Here is a 20,486-nt window from a genome sequence, read left to right as displayed (position 1 = left end):
AGTAGAAAAATTTAGTGAAATTTACGAAATCGTAAACTTTTTTTCCTTTTAGTGGGCGATGAAGATACAGATTTGGATGAGAATATTGACAAACTGGAATCTGAACTAATGGATGCCATTGCCAAGAAGCAGGCTGGCCAAAATGTCATTGATGGCTATCGCCAGGGAATGCAAGATGTACAAAATTGGTTCGATACACTCATCAAGCGTATGGATGTCTTGGATCGCGGTTCCGGATTGAATTGTGCCCAGAAGATGGCCTCGATTAATGAAATCAAAAATGAATATGACCTGCAGGGACATCCCAAGATACAAGATCTCAAGGGCAAAGCTTCGCAGGTGGCTGAGGTAATAAGCAATTTAGATGGCCAACAGGTTGAAGAACAAATGAAATCTCTTGATCGTCGTTTTGCCGATCTTGGTAAGCGTATTGAACGCAAGGCTCAATTGCTGGATGTGACTAACAAGGGTGTCGATGGTGCCAAGGGTGAGATTGATCAATTGCAGAATTGGGTCAAACAACAAATTGAGGAACTACAGTCGCCAGCTGCATTGGGCTATACACCCAAGGACGCTGAGGCCAGACAACAAAAGATCAAGAGTTTGATGAAAGATGCCGAGGCCAAGCAATCGCTTGCTGATGTTCTTGAAAAGCGTATTGCCAATATGCAGCCAGAATTGGAGCCTGCCGAATATGCCCAATTGGAGTCGGCATTGCGTAATTTGAATACAGAGAATCGTAACTTATCCGGCGTCCTTAAGGCCGAACTGGATCGCGCTCTGGAGGCCAGCAAAGTTCGCAAGGCTCTGGAAAACGATTTGGATAAGGCTCGTCAATGGTTGAAAACGAAAATCTCTGAAGTCCGTAAATTGCCAGTCTATCATCCTCTAACTTCAACGGAAATTGAAAAGAAAATCCAGGAGAATAGAAAATACGACGATGAAGCCAAACAGTTCAATGATGGCCTTCTCAGTGATGTCCAGCGTCAAGCTGCAAATATTCTAAAAGATTGCGATGATGAAGCCAAGGCTAATCTGCAGAAAATTCTAGATGAAATTGCTGCCGACTATCAGACTTTAAAGGATGAAAGCGGTAAGAGAGGCAAGTCTTTGGATGATCTTCTCAAGGGCCGCCAGGCGTTTGAAGATTCCATGAAGAATATGTCAGATTGGTTGAACGAAATGGAGACAGCCACTGAGGGTGATTTGAGAACCACTAGTCTGCCTGTTCTGGAGGAGCAATTGGCCCGTTATAAGAATCTACTGGATAAGGCGGAGACCCAAAATGGTCTGATTAACGATTTATCCGAACAAGGCAAGAGCATTCTTCCTACATTGAGTAATGCCGACAAACTGAAGCTCAACGATGACATCAAGAACCTTAAAGATCGCTATGGACGCATTAAGAATACAATTGAGGATCGCTACAACACTTTGGGCGATCATATTAAGAAATACAAAGATGCCAAGAGCAGGCTAAATGATTGCAGCCAATTCCTGGGCACCATACAGCAGCGTCTACGTGAACTTAATCGACCAATTGGATCGAGAATAGAAGATGTTCAGGATCTGTTGGGTTCGTATGAGGGCATTCTCAAGGAACTAAAGGACAGCAAATCCAAAATGGGTGATATGCAAATGGATGACTTACCCGAACTCCAAAGTATTCTAACTCAACAAGACGACATGATCAAAATGATTGAAGATCAATTGGCTCATTTGCGACAGCTTCTTCTGCTTCGTGAGCAATTTATAGCCCTGATTAATGAAATTATTGCCTTCATCATGAAATACACCGATGTGATTATTGACATTGAGAACTCTCCCGATAGTTTGGAGGATAAGATCAACAAATACGATGGTGTCATTGTCAAGATCCAGGAATGCGAAGGTCTCTTGGCTTCGGCCAATGACAAGGGCCAGAAGATTGCATCTGAGGGCAATGCCGCCGATAAGAATAGCATCACCGAACAGTTGCAGTCCTTGAAGAATCAATTGCAGAACCTACGTAAAGCCGTTGAGTCGCAGCGTCAGAAGCATCAACTCCAATTGGAATCGCACAAAAAAATGGCTGCTGAATTGAGTGAAATTCTCGATTGGTTGCATCAGCATGAAGGCCAAGCCAAGTCACGTCCATTGCTCGACCGTGATCCTGAGTCTGTGGAACGTGAGCTGCAGAAGCATCAAAGTCTTAGCCAGGATATCAATTCATATTTGGAGAAGTTCAACAAAATCAATGATGGCATTAAAACAGAAGTTGGATTGCCTAGCTCTCTCCTCGAAATGTTATCGGAAGGTCGTTCGCTTGTGTCCTCGCTACCACATGAACTTGAGGATCGTGAGAAATATTTGAAAAATAATCGCGACTCACGTCTCGAATATATGCAGTTGGTGGCCAAATTTAATGATTGGGTCCATGAGGCCGAACTTCGTCTGCAGAATAGTCAGCATGGCATTGACTATGAGCATCTTGTCAACGATCTGGATGAGCACAAAATCTTCTTTGGCAATGAGGCTCCAATCCGAAATCTGGTACACAAGCAAATCCAAGAGGCAGCTGATAAAATATGGTCTTCCCTCAACAATTACGAACAGACGGAGCTATCTGGCGAATTGGCTCAGTTCCAAAATAAGTTGGCCAATACCTTGGCCAATGCCAAAACTCAGCAGAGTGAACTGGAAAAGGAAGCTGAACGCTGGCGTGAGTTCCAACAATCAATTGAACGTGTCAAGGCCACCATTGAAAGGACGAAATTCAGCGATGAGCCTGTGCAAAATCTAGCTGGCTTGCACTTTAACATACAGAAACTATCCCATGCTATTGGTAACGTTCAGGTGAGTTGGAAGTAGATAATAAACATCTAAGGGATAATGCGGTCAAAAAAAAGGTCAAAAAGAGGTTAATACAGGCGCTAAGAGAACTATGCTGATTGAAGGCATCTGAAAGTCATTTTTTTTTAGTTTAGACGCATTTAGTTAGAGTTCACAAACAGAAAATTTGAATTTTAATATAATCCGACGGATATTTTTAAAGTTAAAATAATAGCCTGTGCGAATTGCTTTCGAAACTTTAACCTTGTTGTTCTTAAACCTATGTTTTCAAAGTCTGTTATTAAAGTTTCTTCTAAACGACAGAAGTAATTAATCTGACATTTTTAAACAGTTTCTAAAATATACTTTCTAAAACTTAGAACTCAATGGTTAAGAGATATTTTTTGTTTGATGAAAAAAAATCATGTTTTGGAAACCTTCAAAAGCATTATGCTTGAAATTTATAAAATCGCAAGTGACACAGCTGACGACTCGAAAATTGAAAACTCTTCGCCAAATACGAAACTTGAAAAATCGATTTAGAGATAGAAAAATATTATGCCAATAAGTACTACTTGTTTAAATATAGGAAGTTAGGTTTCTGGTAGCTGGCAATTAACTTGAAATTGTTACAAGTGGTGGCCAAACATATTTTATGTACCTATCCCTGTGGGAACAAGCGGGAGAGTTTTTTCGTCATCGGGCCAAATATTAAACGAAAGGCTCACAAGATTATCAAGCGCGAATCTCGATAAGTTGCATTTTTTGTGTAAAAATACGTAATTTTAGTGCTGCTTTGAAAAAAGAATAATTTTTCCATTTTTCATTCCACTATTACTTAGTAAATATAAAGTGACGGCAAAAAATAGGAGACATAAATTTTTTGAACTTAAATTCTGATTTTATGTGATTTTTATATAATGTTAGTGAAAAGTTTTGATGTGCTAATATATAACGTTGAGTTCGTCATTCTATTGAGATGATGTACCGTAAATTTCGTTGGAGTATAAATAGCCCCAAATGTGCTTCTGGCAAAAAAAAGAGAGATTCATTATCTTTTGTAGTTCAAGTGTAGTTAGTATGAATTACTATCTTTTATAGTTCAAGTGTAGTTAGTATAAATTACTATCTTTTGTAGTTCAAGTGTAGTTAGTATGAATTAAATATTCCCTCGAATGAGATATTTTTCGTCAAAATCGGATAAAAATACATAGACTTCGTTGCCTTGCAAAATGTTAGTTAATGTATTTTTTATTAAAATTTTTCGAAATTTGTTTTTTGGGCGGGCAGGTTGGTTTTTGTTGCAACATTTTTTTAGCTTTAGTAAGCTAAAAACTAACTAACTTTAGGTAAAATTTTGTTCTTCGGCCCATGGGCTGGGTACAAAATTTCGGCCCATGACCACCTCTTGATGGAACTTCTTAATGAATTCAAATTTCACCTAGCATATACGAATATGAGAATGTTTCTACCTTTGAATGGATAATAAAACCTTTACGAACTTAGTAAATGATTTGCTTAGACTCCAAGTATATTTATTAATTAAGCCATATCTATATACTATAGTCGGCTTATAGTTAGTTTAATTAAATTCAATTAGCATAATCATCAGACTCTTACACTTAAATTATTTCTAGAGAAAAGAAAGAAGAATTTCTTCTTTATAAAGATCATCTAAATGTGTAAATCCATATCTATTGTTATATGTATCTCTCTACATCTTTATGTACATATATTGATCGATCAGAAATCCGTACTTGTTTTCGATTGCAAAATTAGGCCTCTTAAAATTCTTTTTGTTCGATATTTGTGTATTCCATAAATATAGATAATTTAGTTGATTTCATGCATAATCCAGCTGGCAACTTGCAAAATTTAGTTAATGTGTTTCCCCAAAAGACCTGTTTTCCTTACTTTGCGACACAACAAGCCTTAAAAGAGAGAAAGAGAGGAAAGGCACAGATACCTTTCCTGCCCACTTACCCCATACCCACAGCTGATGAGATGTTTCAATTGCCGGCCGGCATATACTCATACCTGCATTTACCCAGTGTCATCGGCGGCTGCTCTCTTGTTTTTATCAGTTTCTCCTCTCTTTTTGTTTTTGGTTTAATACTCTCTGTTGTTCTCGTTCATGGCCCATTTGTTTACTTTCGTAAGCAGCGATTACCTTGAAACCTCATTAACAATTTCTGTGCGCTCAACTTTTAACCTGAACTTATCAGTATTTGTCATTCGCTATAGTCCGTGTCTCGGGCGGCAATCAAACATTTTATACGAATTTAGTTTTTATAATTCCAAGCACAACTCACAACGAAAGAGGTAGTGCGGTAGGGGGAGGGATGAGGCGTCAGTAGGCATGACATGGTCGGTTCGGTCGCTTCGGCTCGGTTCCAAATCATAAACCAGCTGCTCACGAATGACATCATCATCAGCAGACATATATTATGTTTGTTGTCGTATTGGGAGAGCAACCAGTTTCCATTAGGGATGCAAACTACTTGACTAAAGTAACTAAGTTGTTCCTCAATGTATATATTTTAAACTAACTTTTTCGAAGGTCTTAATAAATCATACAAAAATATTTAATTTTATACAGCCCTAGTTAGCAAACACATGCTCCATGTTTCTCTCTCTTTAACTAGCTCTCTGGTTAAGATTCTCTTTGCTAATCACAGCTGTTTTTGTAGGGCATGTGCCGGTAAAGGAATTTGTTTCAAAGTCTATTGACTAAGAATTTATTCACGTCGTTGTTGTTGTTGTTGTTCTTAGTAAGAGTACTGAATTCTCTCAAGAGAGTCATAACCCTTCGTACTGCCTACGACATCCACCCAAAAGCATATACATGCATACATACAAGTGGCTAGAAAAACGTGTTTCTGCTTCATATATTGACCGGCTTTTTGGCGCTCTCAAAGTCTCTGAAGTCTCTTTGTATGGTCTCTTCTTTTTTTGTTTTTGGTTTTACTCTCGGTGTCTTGGTGCCTACCGCTCTCTTACATTGTATTCTAACTCGTGCTTTGGTCGGTTCAGTTTTTACGAAATTCACTTCTAGTTGAGAGCTTTATCTGAGCGGTTGCCAGCGTGTTTATTTTATATATATTGTCGATTTTCGCATATATATACATTATATATATATATACATACTATATAGAGAGTGAAAAAATTGTGTTTTGTGTATATATTTTTTTTTGTTGAATTTGAATTACCCGTTTCGTTCGCTCGATTTCAATAAAGAAGATAGAAACAAATTTTTGCCATGTGCTTAATGAAACGCGTAAATTGAATGAAAAGCAAATAAATAAACGTTTACATTTATAGACAAGCAATCGAATAACGTCATCAGATAAAGAAACATCTATAAAACCAAAAAAACAACCCAGAGAGAGCAAAAAAAGAAATACTCGAAAGAGACATTGTATTTCAAAACGTTACAACAATTACCAAGTGCCACATAACGTGAGTGTTAAATGTATCTTACAGATACATTTTCAATCAACAAGCTGGCCCTGCCCGACCTTTAAAATGTTGCCATATGTCAAAGTTCAAATAGGATAATCACACAACAGTTTCAGCTTTATCGTTGAAAAATATACACATAGATATATTGTTTTTAATATAAATAACACACGCACACACAGTTAAATCATTATAGAGTGGTAAAAAAATAGTTGTATATACCGCAAAATATATTTTTATTACCGTATCTACTACCTATATATTTTTACCTAAACAACAGCGTGTTACGTCACGAATTAGCAAGAACAACCAGCGTAAAAAGACCTCAACAAAAGCAATTGCAAATTTGCAAAGTCCGGTGCAAGTGAATTTTAAATATCATTGTGTTACTATTTGTTTTTTTTTTTTTTTGGTTTGTTTTACGATTTTTGGTCTGTTGTCATTTTACAGAGTCAGAGCAGCGAGCTTACACTTGTCAATCAGCAGGCCCAGTCGTTGATACGTCAAGCGGATTCGCGAAACCGTCAATTGATTGAACAGGATAACGCCAATTTGAATCGATTGTGGCAGGAATTGATACGTGGCTTGGAACAGCGTCGTGATAATCTCCAACAGTTGGCCGAACATTGGGACAGCTTCGAGAATAGCTTACACGCCTGGGAGAAATCATTAGGTCGATTGGAAGATAAATTCCGCAATGTCGACCCAATTGTAAGATCCCGACGTCATTTGGAAGATACAAAGAATGCCATTCAGGTGAGTTACACTGAAATTGTCATCATATGAGATCATAATTTATATAGGCTTAATTAAAATTTCTAGCCGATTGAAATTTAAGTTCATTCATTTATTTTGCTTGTGTCAGTTGTAGTTGTAGTTTAATATTTTTGACAGACTTACATAGACGTCTCTAGATGTATATATATACATCTCTATATATGTATATTCGGCAGATATTTTATATTTGTATGTAGACTTAAGCACATGCCTTCATCAAGTTCATGGTCACATTCATATCCAAACTGAGCTTGCGCTCTCTTGGACTCACTCTCTCTTTCTAACGTATCAACTGAATGAATGAGTGAGAGGCAAAGGCAGAGAAAAAAAAATTGTTAGCTAACAGGCGGCAGATACTGTTGCCGAATTCTCAAATTGTTTTTATACTCTCCCAAAGATGGGGTATGAGCAAGTTCTCAGTACGTAACAGGTAGGAGGTAGTTATGTATGTATATGTATCTAAATAATCTATTAATAGTTGAATCCGTCTATATATCACGACTTTTTAGACTATATTAACTGTCAGAGTGAGATCTATCTTAAAATCTTTAGTTTTTGTAGAAAGAGCATATATGTATTAACTAATTTTAGAGATATCACATAACACTCTCACTTCTTAAAGGGCATTAAATTGTCGGTATTCCAGCTTAACCTACTGAATTTGGTTAATGATGTGATTGTGATGTTCAGCACGAAGTGCCATAAAACAACAGAATAGACAAAATTAAAAGTTAAAACCAATTTGTTGGCTTTCGATTTCTATAGATATGTAGGATAGTTAACCACTAAAACTACTACTTAAAATTTTTAAAAGAAGACCTTAAGAGTATAAATATTTAAGCCAAAATCTCGTCATTTATTTATCATCATAGTTTTAGTAACTTAAAACGTGTGAAAAATGTAGCTCAATCAAAAAGACGGAAATAAAACATTTAGCTTCAAGTATAATTACACAATTTGTAGTGTTGTAATGACTAAATGTACTTGTAAATCTTACAGTTTCTAGTTTTTCTCATATTCATACATATGAAGCTATAAATAACTATTCTAGGCATATTCATTACTAAACCGTTTAAAGCCTTCAATTTTTAATGAAATTTCAATGCTTATATTCAAGCTTTTATTAATTATAGTAGTTTGAATATGTTAAACTACTCGACTATTAGGTTGCCAACAGCTATTTGTTTATACTTAATAATAAAACTACAGTTCATCTTAAATTGTTAGTTTTTGTTGAAATTTTTATCAACACGGAGTGACGACATCAGCACGTTGTCTTTATATTATAAACAATCACTTTTGATTTATTGAATAACAAAACAAAACAGCTAACTTGTTTTTCAAATTTAAGGTCTCATACAAATATAAAATATGCAACCACACTATTTTTTTTGGCCATTTCTTAACACTAGTTACTTTTAATTGAAGCAATTTTGCAGCCATAAAAAGCTTCAATCTATATCTATTAACGATGTTGTCATACAATATAGATACATCTATGTAAGTGCGACCATATAAAGAGTGTACCATACCAAAAAGTGGCCCCAAACAAACTGAAAAAAAAGAATAGCAAAAAAAAAGAGGTTTACATTTCGTTTGTTTTTTCAAATGACACCAACAAATTTATTTAACAAATATTTTTGGTGTCGACCTTCAAAGCTTTTGTTTTGTGGCTTCAAACAGAAAACTGGAATTGAAATTAAGAAAACGGTCGTCGATGTGTACGATTTATTGTATGTTCACATAGTATAGTTTTAAGTTATACTCTTTTTTTGATAAACTCGTTTAAACTAATTATATTTAAACTTCTTTTGTGTATACTTTAGGAACTGCGTGAAGAATCAAATCAACTTAAATCATCACATAAAGAAATCGAGGCGCTCTCAAAATCCATCCTCACATTCCTTGGGGAAGTACACAAACCCTCGGCGGAGGCCATACAGGCCAAAGTGGATAAGTTAGTTGAACAGCAAGCAAAGTGAGTAAAGCAAACCAATTATCTAATTACTACTATTTACTCAAAAAATTCTACAATTGTTTCCATGTTTAACTATGCGTGACATGATAGCAAAAACAAAACTTTCGATTTTTTTCTTTTGTTTTTTTTTTTTGGTTGATTTGTCAAAACATTTTACGCCGGAAATTGAATTCAACTCTCTTAAAATTGCATACATTATCACTGGTTGTGTTTATTTAATGAAAATTAATGTGATTTGAATCGAATGTGGTTTCTGATTTGAATGAAACTCGTTTTGCCACCAAAAAAATGAGCCAAACTATCAACAAATAAAAACTTTCGTTAAGTTCTAAAATCTTTAAAGTTTTGCAAAAATTACAGCTTATAAGAAGTGGTCTAGGAATGTGAAATCCCATTTTAGTAAATGGATATAAAGATACGAACTAAATGTGCTGAGTTTTGTATGTTTAAGCCTTGAATTTAAAATTCTATATTACTTTGTTACTTGCAACTCATTTTCTGCTCTAAAAAAAAGTTGACCCTATTTATTTTGAAAGTCTCAGAGTTAAATGAACCGTTTTCTCTAGAGTAGGGGAGAGGTCTTTTAAGAATAAAAGTCACACACTCTATTTTAAAGTTGACATCACCTGTCCCATAACTATTTAAGTTTTGTTTCCACTACTTATCTTGTTGAGCTGAGTAAAGTTGAGCCTCTCTCTGGAAGAATCACATCTCGTAACTCTTGAAATGAAAATACTTATTAAGTGACGTCAGACCAACTGTTACGCTTTGTTGTGTTGTGTGTTGTTGTTATTGTTGTTCTTACGTAAGCCTCAACCTTATACATTTTGGCGAGTTGTCTTAGCCCACACTCCCACTCCCCTCACGCACTTTGTTGGGCATTAAGACATTAAGAGTTGAATATACGTTTCCAAGAATAGAACATTAAACCTAAAGAAAACGCACTTTGTATTATATTACACACACACACACACACATACAGAGAATGTATGTGTATATTGTGGCTTATGGTCAGAAAGAAGTAAAGTTCTTTTATTTATAAATAAAGTTAGTTAGCTAGCTACCTGAATCTGAGCGACAGGGCAAGCCCCATTTCTTTATTTAACTGTGCCAAAGCTTTTTTCTTTAGGGCCTTATCATTTTGGCCCGATTGCTGTAGTCAGCCAACCCCCCACATATCTACTCTACCTTTACTACATGTGACAATTTGAAATTTCCTATTGAGTTGCTATATTATTTTTCTTATGTGATAAGAAATCAAAGTCACATTCCTTAGCGGCTGCCGGCGCTTGTCAACAAAGAAGAAGAACAACAAGCTTGAAGCGTGCCAATATGCCAATTGTGGGCCCTCCTCTTTGTCTCCTTCTTTTGTGTTCCTTCTATTAATTTGAAATAAAAATAATTAAGAAAATGTTGCTGGCCTCGTCAACATGTTGACAAGCTATTGAAAAACTCACCACGACCACGAAGAGTCTATCTGTGTGTGTGTGGTCGACAAAGATCACGTAAACACATTTTCGTCTTGGGTTGAGAGGGGGGAAATGCTGAAAATATTTTCTTAGTGCTGCAGCACTGACACAGTTTTCCCTTCTTGTCTTCATATCCCCAATGAAGAGACGCATGTGTGTGTTATAAATATTTTCTTTAAAGCATTGTTAATTTATTTTCTTTTATTTTTATATACGACTCTTCTGCATATGTATACAAATATATAGAATATATGTATATGTATATGTAGGTGTATATATATATATTTTGTTTTCTTTGGCTACTGTTTTTTTGTTGTTTTTTTTTGACATGCCGCCGACAACGACCTGGCGTGTTATTTGTTGTTGTTAATGGTCTGGTTTTCCGGCATGTTGTTGTAGAGGATGAAATGAGAGCAACAGCTGTTTAATTCCCTTTTTGGAGATCTTTCAAAAAAGGTCGCAAACATACGTCAAAAACAAAGATCTTTTCACTATTGACCAAGTGACGTCGAAGTGGCTAATTGGTGAAAGTGGCTAGTAAAGAGTGAAAACTTACTTCAAAGATGATTTAAATTAATAAAATTTATTTCAATTTATACTCTGTTTGCAATTTTATTGAAATTTATCATGAAATTTATACAGTTTCAAATTTTTGGTTCGATTTTGTATTAAATATTCTAAAAAATCAGTTTTTATGTAAATTTTACTTAAATTTTCCTTTTAAAGTTTAAAATGTTAGTTTTTAAAAAATAGTTCCATTTCGTATCAAATATTCTAAAAAATCAGTTTGATGTATGCATCAGCTTACTAAAAGTTAACAAAATGGATATTTTGGTATTTTATAAGAAATCTACAAAAATGTAAAATTTTAAACCAGTAGATAAATTTATTTGATTTTAAAATCGAATACTTAGTTTTTCTCAATGAAACTAGTTTCACAAAATAAATGACAAATTAAGTTTTTAATAAATTTGACGTCATTGAAATCTTTAGAAGTCAAAACTAAGTTAAAAAACTTAGATGGGTTAAAAACTTTTTCATCAACTAATGTTTGGCTTTGTTTGGTTTGAATATTATAACAAAATGACATTCTTAACCAAAACAATGAAATGGAACATAGGGTCATTTAAGGAAATTTTATCGAAATTGACATCAATCGTCGACTTTTTGTAACTGAAGCCTTTGTTTTGTTAAATATACTTATGAAAAATCATGTGAAGAACATTTTTACCACAAAAAGTCTTGATTGCTATAGCTCCGACAAAAAATTGTCTACAATATGTAAATTTTTCACTCTGTCATCAATGTTCCCTCAAAATTAATTACAGCATTAATAGTCTGTGACATTATTGAATGCTTTTCTATAGACTGTATCAATCAAAATTCGTTGATCACACACCCAATGCTGATCTGCATTAAATGAACATGGTTTCCTTTTATTGCCTTGATCCCATTGAACACTGTTGGAAACTATGCCATCATCATCATCATCATCAGTGGCAAGGAATGATCTAATATATTCTGTTATGCATTTGTCATCGTTAATTATACAACAAACCGAAATTTCGTATATATAGATATCTTCTTTAACTGCGACGCAAAAAGTATATATACATATATCGACTTATAATATCTATGCAATTTCATTTCGTTGTACACTTGAGATTTATTTTTCGGACACATGCAAAAATCTAATCAAGAAACCCCAAAAACCGACATTAAAAGTTGCGTAAGCCTTTTCAGTCGTGTCGGGATTTAATAATTTATTTATAAATATTGAGGAAAGATAACAATTAACTTTATTAGCGAAAAAATAACAAAATAATAATAATTTTGTAAACAAAACAAAAACGAAAAGTAAAATTAGACTGACTTCATCACGAGTGTGTGAGAAACAGGAAAAGAAAAATGGAAAAAAAACGTTCTACCAAATCGAAAAGTATCTCAAGTGCCAAGAATCTTATCAGCTAATAAACCACAAATTGAAACCAAATTTTTGTCTGCCCATTCTCTGTGAGACATGTGTTTTAACATTTGCATTGCCCATTTGTCATCTTGTTGTCACTCTTTCTCGTATTGTTTAAACAAAAAGACAGCATCGAAAGCAATAATAATAATAACAATAGTGTGTACAAATATAAACGAGAAATTGTTGCCCAAATGAGGTAATCGCGTAATTATAAATTTATTTTGCTACCGTCAACAGAGGGTTCCATTTAACAACAACAGCGCTTCGCCACTGTTAACTCACTGTTAGTCTCTGCCCCCCACACAACACATACTTTCTCTCTGTCTATCTCTCTCGTCTCTCTTTTTATAAGTATGTATTTCTTTATCGCACTCTCTTGTTTCATTCTGTTTCATTTGCTCTCATTAGCAAATTTATAGCCGGCTTTTTGCATTATACTCGTATTTCTTATCGAAACCGGCGAAATGGTTTGTAAGTTTTATCAATATCAAGTGGAAATCGGTCATACGGTTTATATAGTATATGCATTTTTAATTGAAATAGGGGATTTTCAGACTTGCATTTCTCTCAGATGAAGTCATTTTTCTGTATGTTCATATGTATGTACATATGTAGTAGTTGCCATTGCTGTTAATAAGCAAAGCAAATTTCGGCACAGATTTTCAATGCCAAATGTGTCTATATGTAAATATAATAATATTTTTTGTATTTCTCGCCTTTTCATTGTGTACCCTGGCAACCAAAATAAGTATAGAGAGAGGGGTATATTATATTTTGTCTTTATTAAAGAAAATATTGAGAGAAAACAATATACACTTATAAAATTCCGTCAATCTGTTTTCTTATTCGTTAATCAAGTTCAGATTATTAAACTTTTTTTGCTTAAGATACTGAAATTTGAATCACTTTCCTTATATCGACAAAATCTTCGGTTTTAAAAGTGTCAAATAAAAAGCAATTATAAAAAAAGGGTCCATTGCATTAGGTCAACGATCATTGCAAGGGTATGATGGAAACTACAAAATATTTGCATGTTGTAGCTCTCTCTCTCTCTGGTATTTGTTTGTTTCTTTCTATCTAGCTATCGTATCTGTCTGCCTGTTTGCCTCTGTGGTGAATTAATGTACATGTTCTTTTATTTCCGTCTCATGCCTGCTTACCTATCCGTTCGTTCGGTAGTTTTTTCGCTCGCTCGCGTGCGGCGCTGTTAACGATCGACACGACGAACTTTTTTTTTTGGCAACTTTTTGCGGCCGGAATATCTTTTCAGTATTCAGTTTTTATTTAGAGTTAGTTGGAAGCGGACGTGTTTCTTGATAAACTGGATGGCTGGAAACAATCAAGAGAGAGAACAAAATATATAACGAACGACCGCAAGCGACCGCAAAAGAAATATACATATAGGCTACATATATATATATATTTAAAATCAAATTAATTAAGCAAAGAAAATTAGTTAAACTATAGAGAAGCAGCAAAAATACAATACACAAGAGACCAAGAAAAGCGAGACAACTAGAGAAGTATACCAGAAAAAAAACCCGTAAAAATTTGCCGAACTAATTTAAATAATATTTGTATTTCTTTTTTAAATTTTTATTCTCAAGCCAGGTGAAACAGAGAGAGAGAAAAAAGAGAAACGCCGATTTGTGGATTACCAGGCGTATACTTGATATTCAAAAAGTTTGCCAAAATTTCTATTGCATTTGAGAAATTTTTATAGTAAACCAAAAGAAAAGTCAGGGTTTTTTTTTTTTGTTTTGTGTAAGCACACATCTGCCTCCTGTAGGAGGTGGGATTGTTGTGGCTTTGAAAACGACAGAGGAGACAGTTAAATTGCTAAAAGGAACTCCAGACTCATAAGTGACCGTGTCGTCTAAAGCAAGAGGTGATTGTAAGACTTAAAACTTTTTTTTTTGTGTAATGTTAAGGCCCTGATTAAGTCATCGCAAAAGGCAATATGCAAAATAGCAAAAACAGAAAAAAAAACACAACAAAAAATACAACTCGCACAAAACGCACCGCAACAGACCCGGTGAGGTCGTCAGGTGTTTGTTTTTATTGAGAGCGGGAGAGAGAGAGGGGCACACGGCGGTTTCTACTCGAAATGTCGATGACGTCGTCATTGTGACAGAAATAGCTTGAAAACGCGGAATTCTTATCGTCTCTCAGTCATTTAGTCTACACGTCCGCCGTCCCTTGCTTTGATTATGTATAGCTACATACATATAAATAATATTTGTTTTTTGTTTTTGGTGCATTTGACCCAAAATAATTGATCAAACTATGCCATACACTTGCAAATCTATTTTGAAACCGGTGAAAGTAAAACTTATTCGTGCATATTTGAAATATTTTGGCATTTAACTAAATTTAAACCTTTCAATTTGTAGCCACAAAATGGCAAAAGACGAAAATAGCTTTAACAACTTTGAGGAAAATTCGCTACAGTAAATAAATAATTTACTGAACTGTTCCATTTAAATCCAATTTGCATTTGTCTATTGAAATGTTTTTCCGTACAAACTGAAATCAACAATCGATGTACGAGCTTTCGAACGGTATTAACTTTTATTGATTTCGATTTGCCTTTACTTTTGACATAGTTTACTGTATTTCGAATTTTAGCTCACATTATTGACTGCGAAAAATGACGTTAAAATTTCAACTTTATCGTCTCCGTGTGTGTGTGTATATATATATTTCCGTTGCTCGATTTTGTTCTCCTCGTTTTTGTCTACAATTAATTTTGTGTGTTTTTTTTTTTATCGTTTTCTTTGGGCCTTGGCTGATGGCCAAAATGTGTGTTGTGTGTTGATTTGGCCTCCTCATCTTTTCGTTTTCTTTTTTTTTTTGAGGGCATTTTCCTAATGTATGTAAGATAAAAAGGGCATTAAACGTCCAGACAGTCGGCCTTCAATATTTCCACGCTCCATTAACGAAGACAAATAATGAAATAGAAATCCAATTCTTAGTAAATGCAATTTGAAAGGAAGCAGGAAAAAAAACTAAAACACTTGTTGTGGTCCACATGGCGTATGCTTAATGTGCGTCATATGCCATCTCATCGACTCAAATATGATGTAGATTTGTCTATACACACACACACATATTCATTCATCTTGCACTGCAACGCCCAGAGAAAAATGACGTCAGCTTGTCTGCCGGGTCTTGTTTTGGATGATTGCGAAATGTGCAGGCAAAAATAATGAAACGAAATGTATAAATTTCGGAAAATAGTAGGAAGATTGACCACAAAATATCTTGTGCGTGCCTGAAAATTATTTTGAATGTTTAAATTAAAATTGTTGCTGCTTAACAACATATATTATTCGTCACTTTTTTTGTTCTCTCATTCAATTTGAATGAGCTCAAGGCATTTTGTGGGGCCCGTCGGCTCTTGAGAATTATGAGCAATATCCATTCACCGAATGTTTTACTTCGAATTTCGATATCGAAACGAGTGTAGAAAACAGCAGCCCAACAGAAGCAAAATTTTGAATTCATTTAGAAAACTCTCCTGTAGCCAAACGGCAGCATTCATTTTCACGGAAATCTTCGCAGCCCAACGAGGCCAACTAAAAGAAACCACCCAGTGGATACACACAGAGACACAGATCATCATCATCAGCGCAGCACAGAATCTATTGAAAACTTCAAATAATTTCTGTTCTTTCGTTTTATATATACAAATATTTATACTTATATATATAAACATATATAACCTGTGTATATATATATATAAGTATTTTTGTAGGCAACGCGTGTAGCAGCAAATAGTTCTATTCTCGACAAAAGCGACCGCGTGGTTTTGAAAATTCCCATCTATTATAGGACCATTGCCCCTGAAATTTCTCATTCGGAATATAATTATATCAATTGTTTTTTCTTTTTTTATTTTTATAGATTGAACGACACTCTACGCGAGAAGGAGCAGCAAGTTAGCAAGGATCTCGACGAGATCGAGCAAGTCTTCCGTCGCATCTCACAGTTGCAGGATAAATTGAATTCGTTGAACGAACAATTGCAATCAATTCACGTCTACGACGAGCATATCGCTCAAACGGAACAAGCTTTAATACAGCTCAATAGCCAGGTGCAACAAGCATCGGAAGAGTCACGTTCGTTGATAGCACAAACCCAAGCAGCTTATCAAACCAAGCAGAATCTATTGCCCACCGACATAGCCCAAGAATTTACAGCCCTTGAGTTGCTCGCCGAGCGTGTCCAAGTGGCCATGGAGACCAAAGAGAAAGATTTCAAACGTGCCAAAACTGTGCGCACCGAATATGTTGCTGGTGTGGACGAGATTCAGCGTTGGCTTCTACAGGCTGAAGTACAAGTGCAGGATCGCACTTTGGCTCCCACACAAATGAAGGAACTATTGCAGCGTATCAATCATGAGATAACCGGCATCTATGAACGTTTTACCCTGGTCAAAACAAATGGACAGCTAATTATTGAGAATTGTCGCAACAGTGAGGAGAAGACACTGGTGCAGACGACAATCGATCAATTGGCTGCCTCATTGGCTCAGGTCCGTGGCTGGTTAGATGAGAAGAAGCAAGCTGTGGGTGATAGTCTGGATGCTTGGACGAGGTTTATGAATCTGTATCAAATTGTTATGTCCTGGGTGGCTGAGAAGCGTACGTTCTTGGATCAAACCATTGAGCTGCGCACTTTGCCAGAAGCCAGGAACAAACTGAACGACTATGCAACGGCTGTGAAGAGTATTAAACCGATTGTGAAGCATTTGAGCGAAATGGATAAGGAATTGGAGCATATTGGACAAGTTACTACGGTGGGCGATCTCAAGGATAAGTTGCAGGAGGCCGAGGATGCGAAGATATCCGTGGAAGCGGTGCTGCTGGAGAGGGTAAACAAAAATTCCACTTTGTATTGCTTAATGTAGCTAATTTCGAATTTGGAGTTCTTAACCAAGCCACACATTGGAGTCTGGGGCGAGATTTTTTTAAGATTTTTCTTTCCATCTCTTTCTTTCAATAGAATTCCCTGCTGCAAGAGGCCTGCGAAGAATGGGACCAATGTGAACGTAAGATTAAGGATATACGCGCTTGGCATGAGAAAACCAAGCAAACCCTCGACTCTTCGCCCCAACATAAGAAACCCCTGCGTGATCAATTGGGATACTGTGAGAAGACCCTGGCCGATATTAATGTGCAAAAAACTAAACTGAGACTGTCTATTGAAAAACTTGAGGTAGGTATGGGGACGGCTTAAACGGGGAATTCTCTTGACCTCTCTGTTTTGCCCCCGATTCTGTAGGTTCATTTCCGCAATGGCATGGGCGGTGATCCACGCCTTAGCGAGAATGTTGATGATTTGGTGCGCGTGCTCGATGGCTTGGGTGGTGTGGTGAAAACCAAATCGCAGAGCCTCGAGCAAACGCTGGCCCAAATCGATGTCTATCAGCAGCAAATGCAAACGCTGCGCCAACGGATTATACAGGAAGAGCAGCAGTTACGTCTGGTTATGGCCCCCACGTACTTGCCACACGATCGTGAGCGCGCATTAGCCGATCAACAGGTACGTACAGTCCAGACTTTGACTAGTTAGTTCTCTTGAAAAGATGAAGTTAGTCCAAATGCTAGATCAGGATGATATATCTTATATACATGTTGTCCCGCCCCCCTTTTTCAGAGCGTAGGAATATGATCTCTTACCTTTTATAGTACATAACAATATTTAAGAGCAGATATTTCTATATAAACTGAAAGTATATACTCCCTGTAACCCCGTACCCTTGTTCCTTTTATATCCTTCAATTCATATTTGTCATTGCTTGAAAAACAGTTGACAGAACAACCCAGTTTTTGTTAGCCAAGTATCAAAAGTTATTAACACTTTTATCTATGAATTTTTTTCTTACCATATTAAATAAAAAATAATTATTCAAAAATTGCGGGTAGGTTTTCGAGAAACCAACAACAACAAAAGTTGCACGGTGGCTGCGCATTTATTATTTTTTTTTTTTTGTATAATTTTTTCAAATTTTAATTTCTTATTTTTTAGTTTTTCATTTTTATTCAACAAACGCGCAATTTAAATTATAGTATAACGTTTTTTTTTCGTTTATTTTTGCGGCAAAGAATTTTTTTTTAGAAAACGTTTTTATTTTCGAATTTTTGCACACAAACACACAACCTCCACACTCATACATACATACATACATATACAACATTATTCATTATTCATGTTTTATGTGGTTCCTTATTCACATTTATGCTTTCTTTTTCGAAATTCATGTCATACAAAAGAACAAAAAACCGTGCAACTCGCTCTCATGCTCTCTCATCTTCGACATAAATATATTCATCTCTCTCATTGGCTCTTTCTCGTTGTCTGTCTGTCTCTCATATGCTTTATTATCATCACGTGCTTCGATCGGAAAAAAAATAGAAAAAATAAGTTCTTGTCAGGGTTAGCCTAAAAAAACCCGTCCTATATATACCTTAGACTTGCCAAATTTGTTCCTTTCGAAAAAAAAACATTTAATTTAGTTTATAGTTTATAAATCTTAAGTTAACATTGCGAATTGCAATGTTTGGCGGTAAGTGGCAAAAATAAAAAAACAAAACAATTTGATTTTTTTCAAAATTTCAATTTGACTTTGAGGGCAAAACTCTTGCTATGAGAACTTATTTATTTCTTATCGTAAAGTTCACGTAAAATACAGTCATTTGCACTAAGTATCAAACATTAAGCAAAAAAAAGTACAGTCATCACACATAAAAAGGCACCCTCAAAACACGCTATATGCTTTGGCTTAGATATAATTATGATTTTACTTTTTAATTTATATATTTTTTTTTATGGAAACTAGTCAGCTTTCAAGCCGTTTGAAACAAGCAACACTTTCTACTATCTCTTCTATTTACCACAAAAAGTAATAATAAAAAGAAACAAAATGCTCTCAGTTATATATTTTATGGTTACGGTTTTAGAATTTTATTTTGACAAACTTTTATTTCTTTTCTCATCCTTTCTCTACGTCCTTTTTATATTTTTGAACAAACCTGGTGTCGTTGCGCTGAAAAATCAAATAAAATACTCCAAACTTTTAACCCTACATAAACTAATTGCTAAAATACCTAACATGTACCTTGCAATCTTTACGCTTGCCTGTTTTGCTATATATATATATATAATATATATAAACTTAAACTTAAACTCAAAAACAAATAAAATCCTTTGTGACTAACACCCATCTAAAAATTATTACAATGCCTTCCAATGCTATCCTTTACAAATGCAATAAAACATCATATATATCACACTCACATCTTAACATGGGTATTGCGTACTTCTTCTATATAATAAAATATGGTATACGGTTTGCTTCTATTTGCTATATGCAATGTTATTGTGCTCGTTCGCTGTCTCCATTCAAAATGACTCAATCTATATATATATATAAATATATACATATGCTGACCCCTTCTCTTATATCTCTTCTTTACTATATATATACTGCTCTCACACCGAAACTATATCCAAATCAAAACCAAATAAAATACATGGCACCATATAAATATTACTCCATATGTATAGGCATGTCGTGAACATGTCAAAAACTTGCATTCGAAAATAACCGCACGTAACGAGCGCATCAAATTGTTAATACATCGCGGCACGCCGGACGATGCCAAGCTAGAGATTTAGAAAGAAGCCGCAATATAATCTATATAAATTGTAATTGTACTTAATTAAGTAACTAAATACCAAATAGGACTAGAGAGATCACCAAAGAAACAAAACAAAGAGCAGCCACCTGCTACCCGAAGGCCACAAAGCAGTCTTCTCCCCCTATTCATAAATAGAACAGAATAATGTGGCCTAGGGTGCTAAAGTAACAGAACTGCCAACTATTTATACATATATATATAATCCAATACACTATACATGACCCATGATTATAAGCATATCTGAAAAAATAAATTATTATATTATATTTGAGAAAAAATTTACCCTTTTGTATGTGTAGGGTTCGTCTGAGGTAGAT

The 20,486-nt window shown here is 35.2% G+C and overlaps 1 protein-coding gene across 3 annotated transcripts in view; it reads left to right on the top strand.

The window, feature by feature from the left end:
• Nucleotides 1–20,486, top strand: part of LOC6644286 (nesprin-1) — a 106,377-nt gene that overhangs the window by 40,292 nt on the left and 45,599 nt on the right. For 2 of the 3 annotated variants that reach the window (XM_023176800.2, XM_047010914.1), the window contains exons 12-17: nt 53–2,835; nt 6,721–7,026; nt 8,874–9,025; nt 16,370–17,339; nt 17,471–17,683; nt 17,750–18,010. In XM_023176800.2, the coding sequence (XP_023032568.1) occupies nt 53–2,835; nt 6,721–7,026; nt 8,874–9,025; nt 16,370–17,339; nt 17,471–17,683; nt 17,750–18,010 (4,685 nt within the window). Of the gene's footprint in view, nt 1–52; nt 2,836–6,720; nt 7,027–8,873; nt 9,026–16,369; nt 17,340–17,470; nt 17,684–17,749; nt 18,011–20,035; nt 20,448–20,486 lie in introns of those variants that run through there. The other variant, XM_023176801.2, reaches the window with a different exon arrangement.

The sequence above is a fragment of the Drosophila willistoni genome (assembly GCF_018902025.1).
Source record: "Drosophila willistoni isolate 14030-0811.24 chromosome 2R unlocalized genomic scaffold, UCI_dwil_1.1 Seg167, whole genome shotgun sequence".
Taxonomy (NCBI): domain Eukaryota; kingdom Metazoa; phylum Arthropoda; class Insecta; order Diptera; family Drosophilidae; genus Drosophila; species Drosophila willistoni.
The sequence above is the reverse complement of the archived record's forward strand: the minus strand, read 5'-3'. Positions and strand labels throughout refer to the sequence as shown.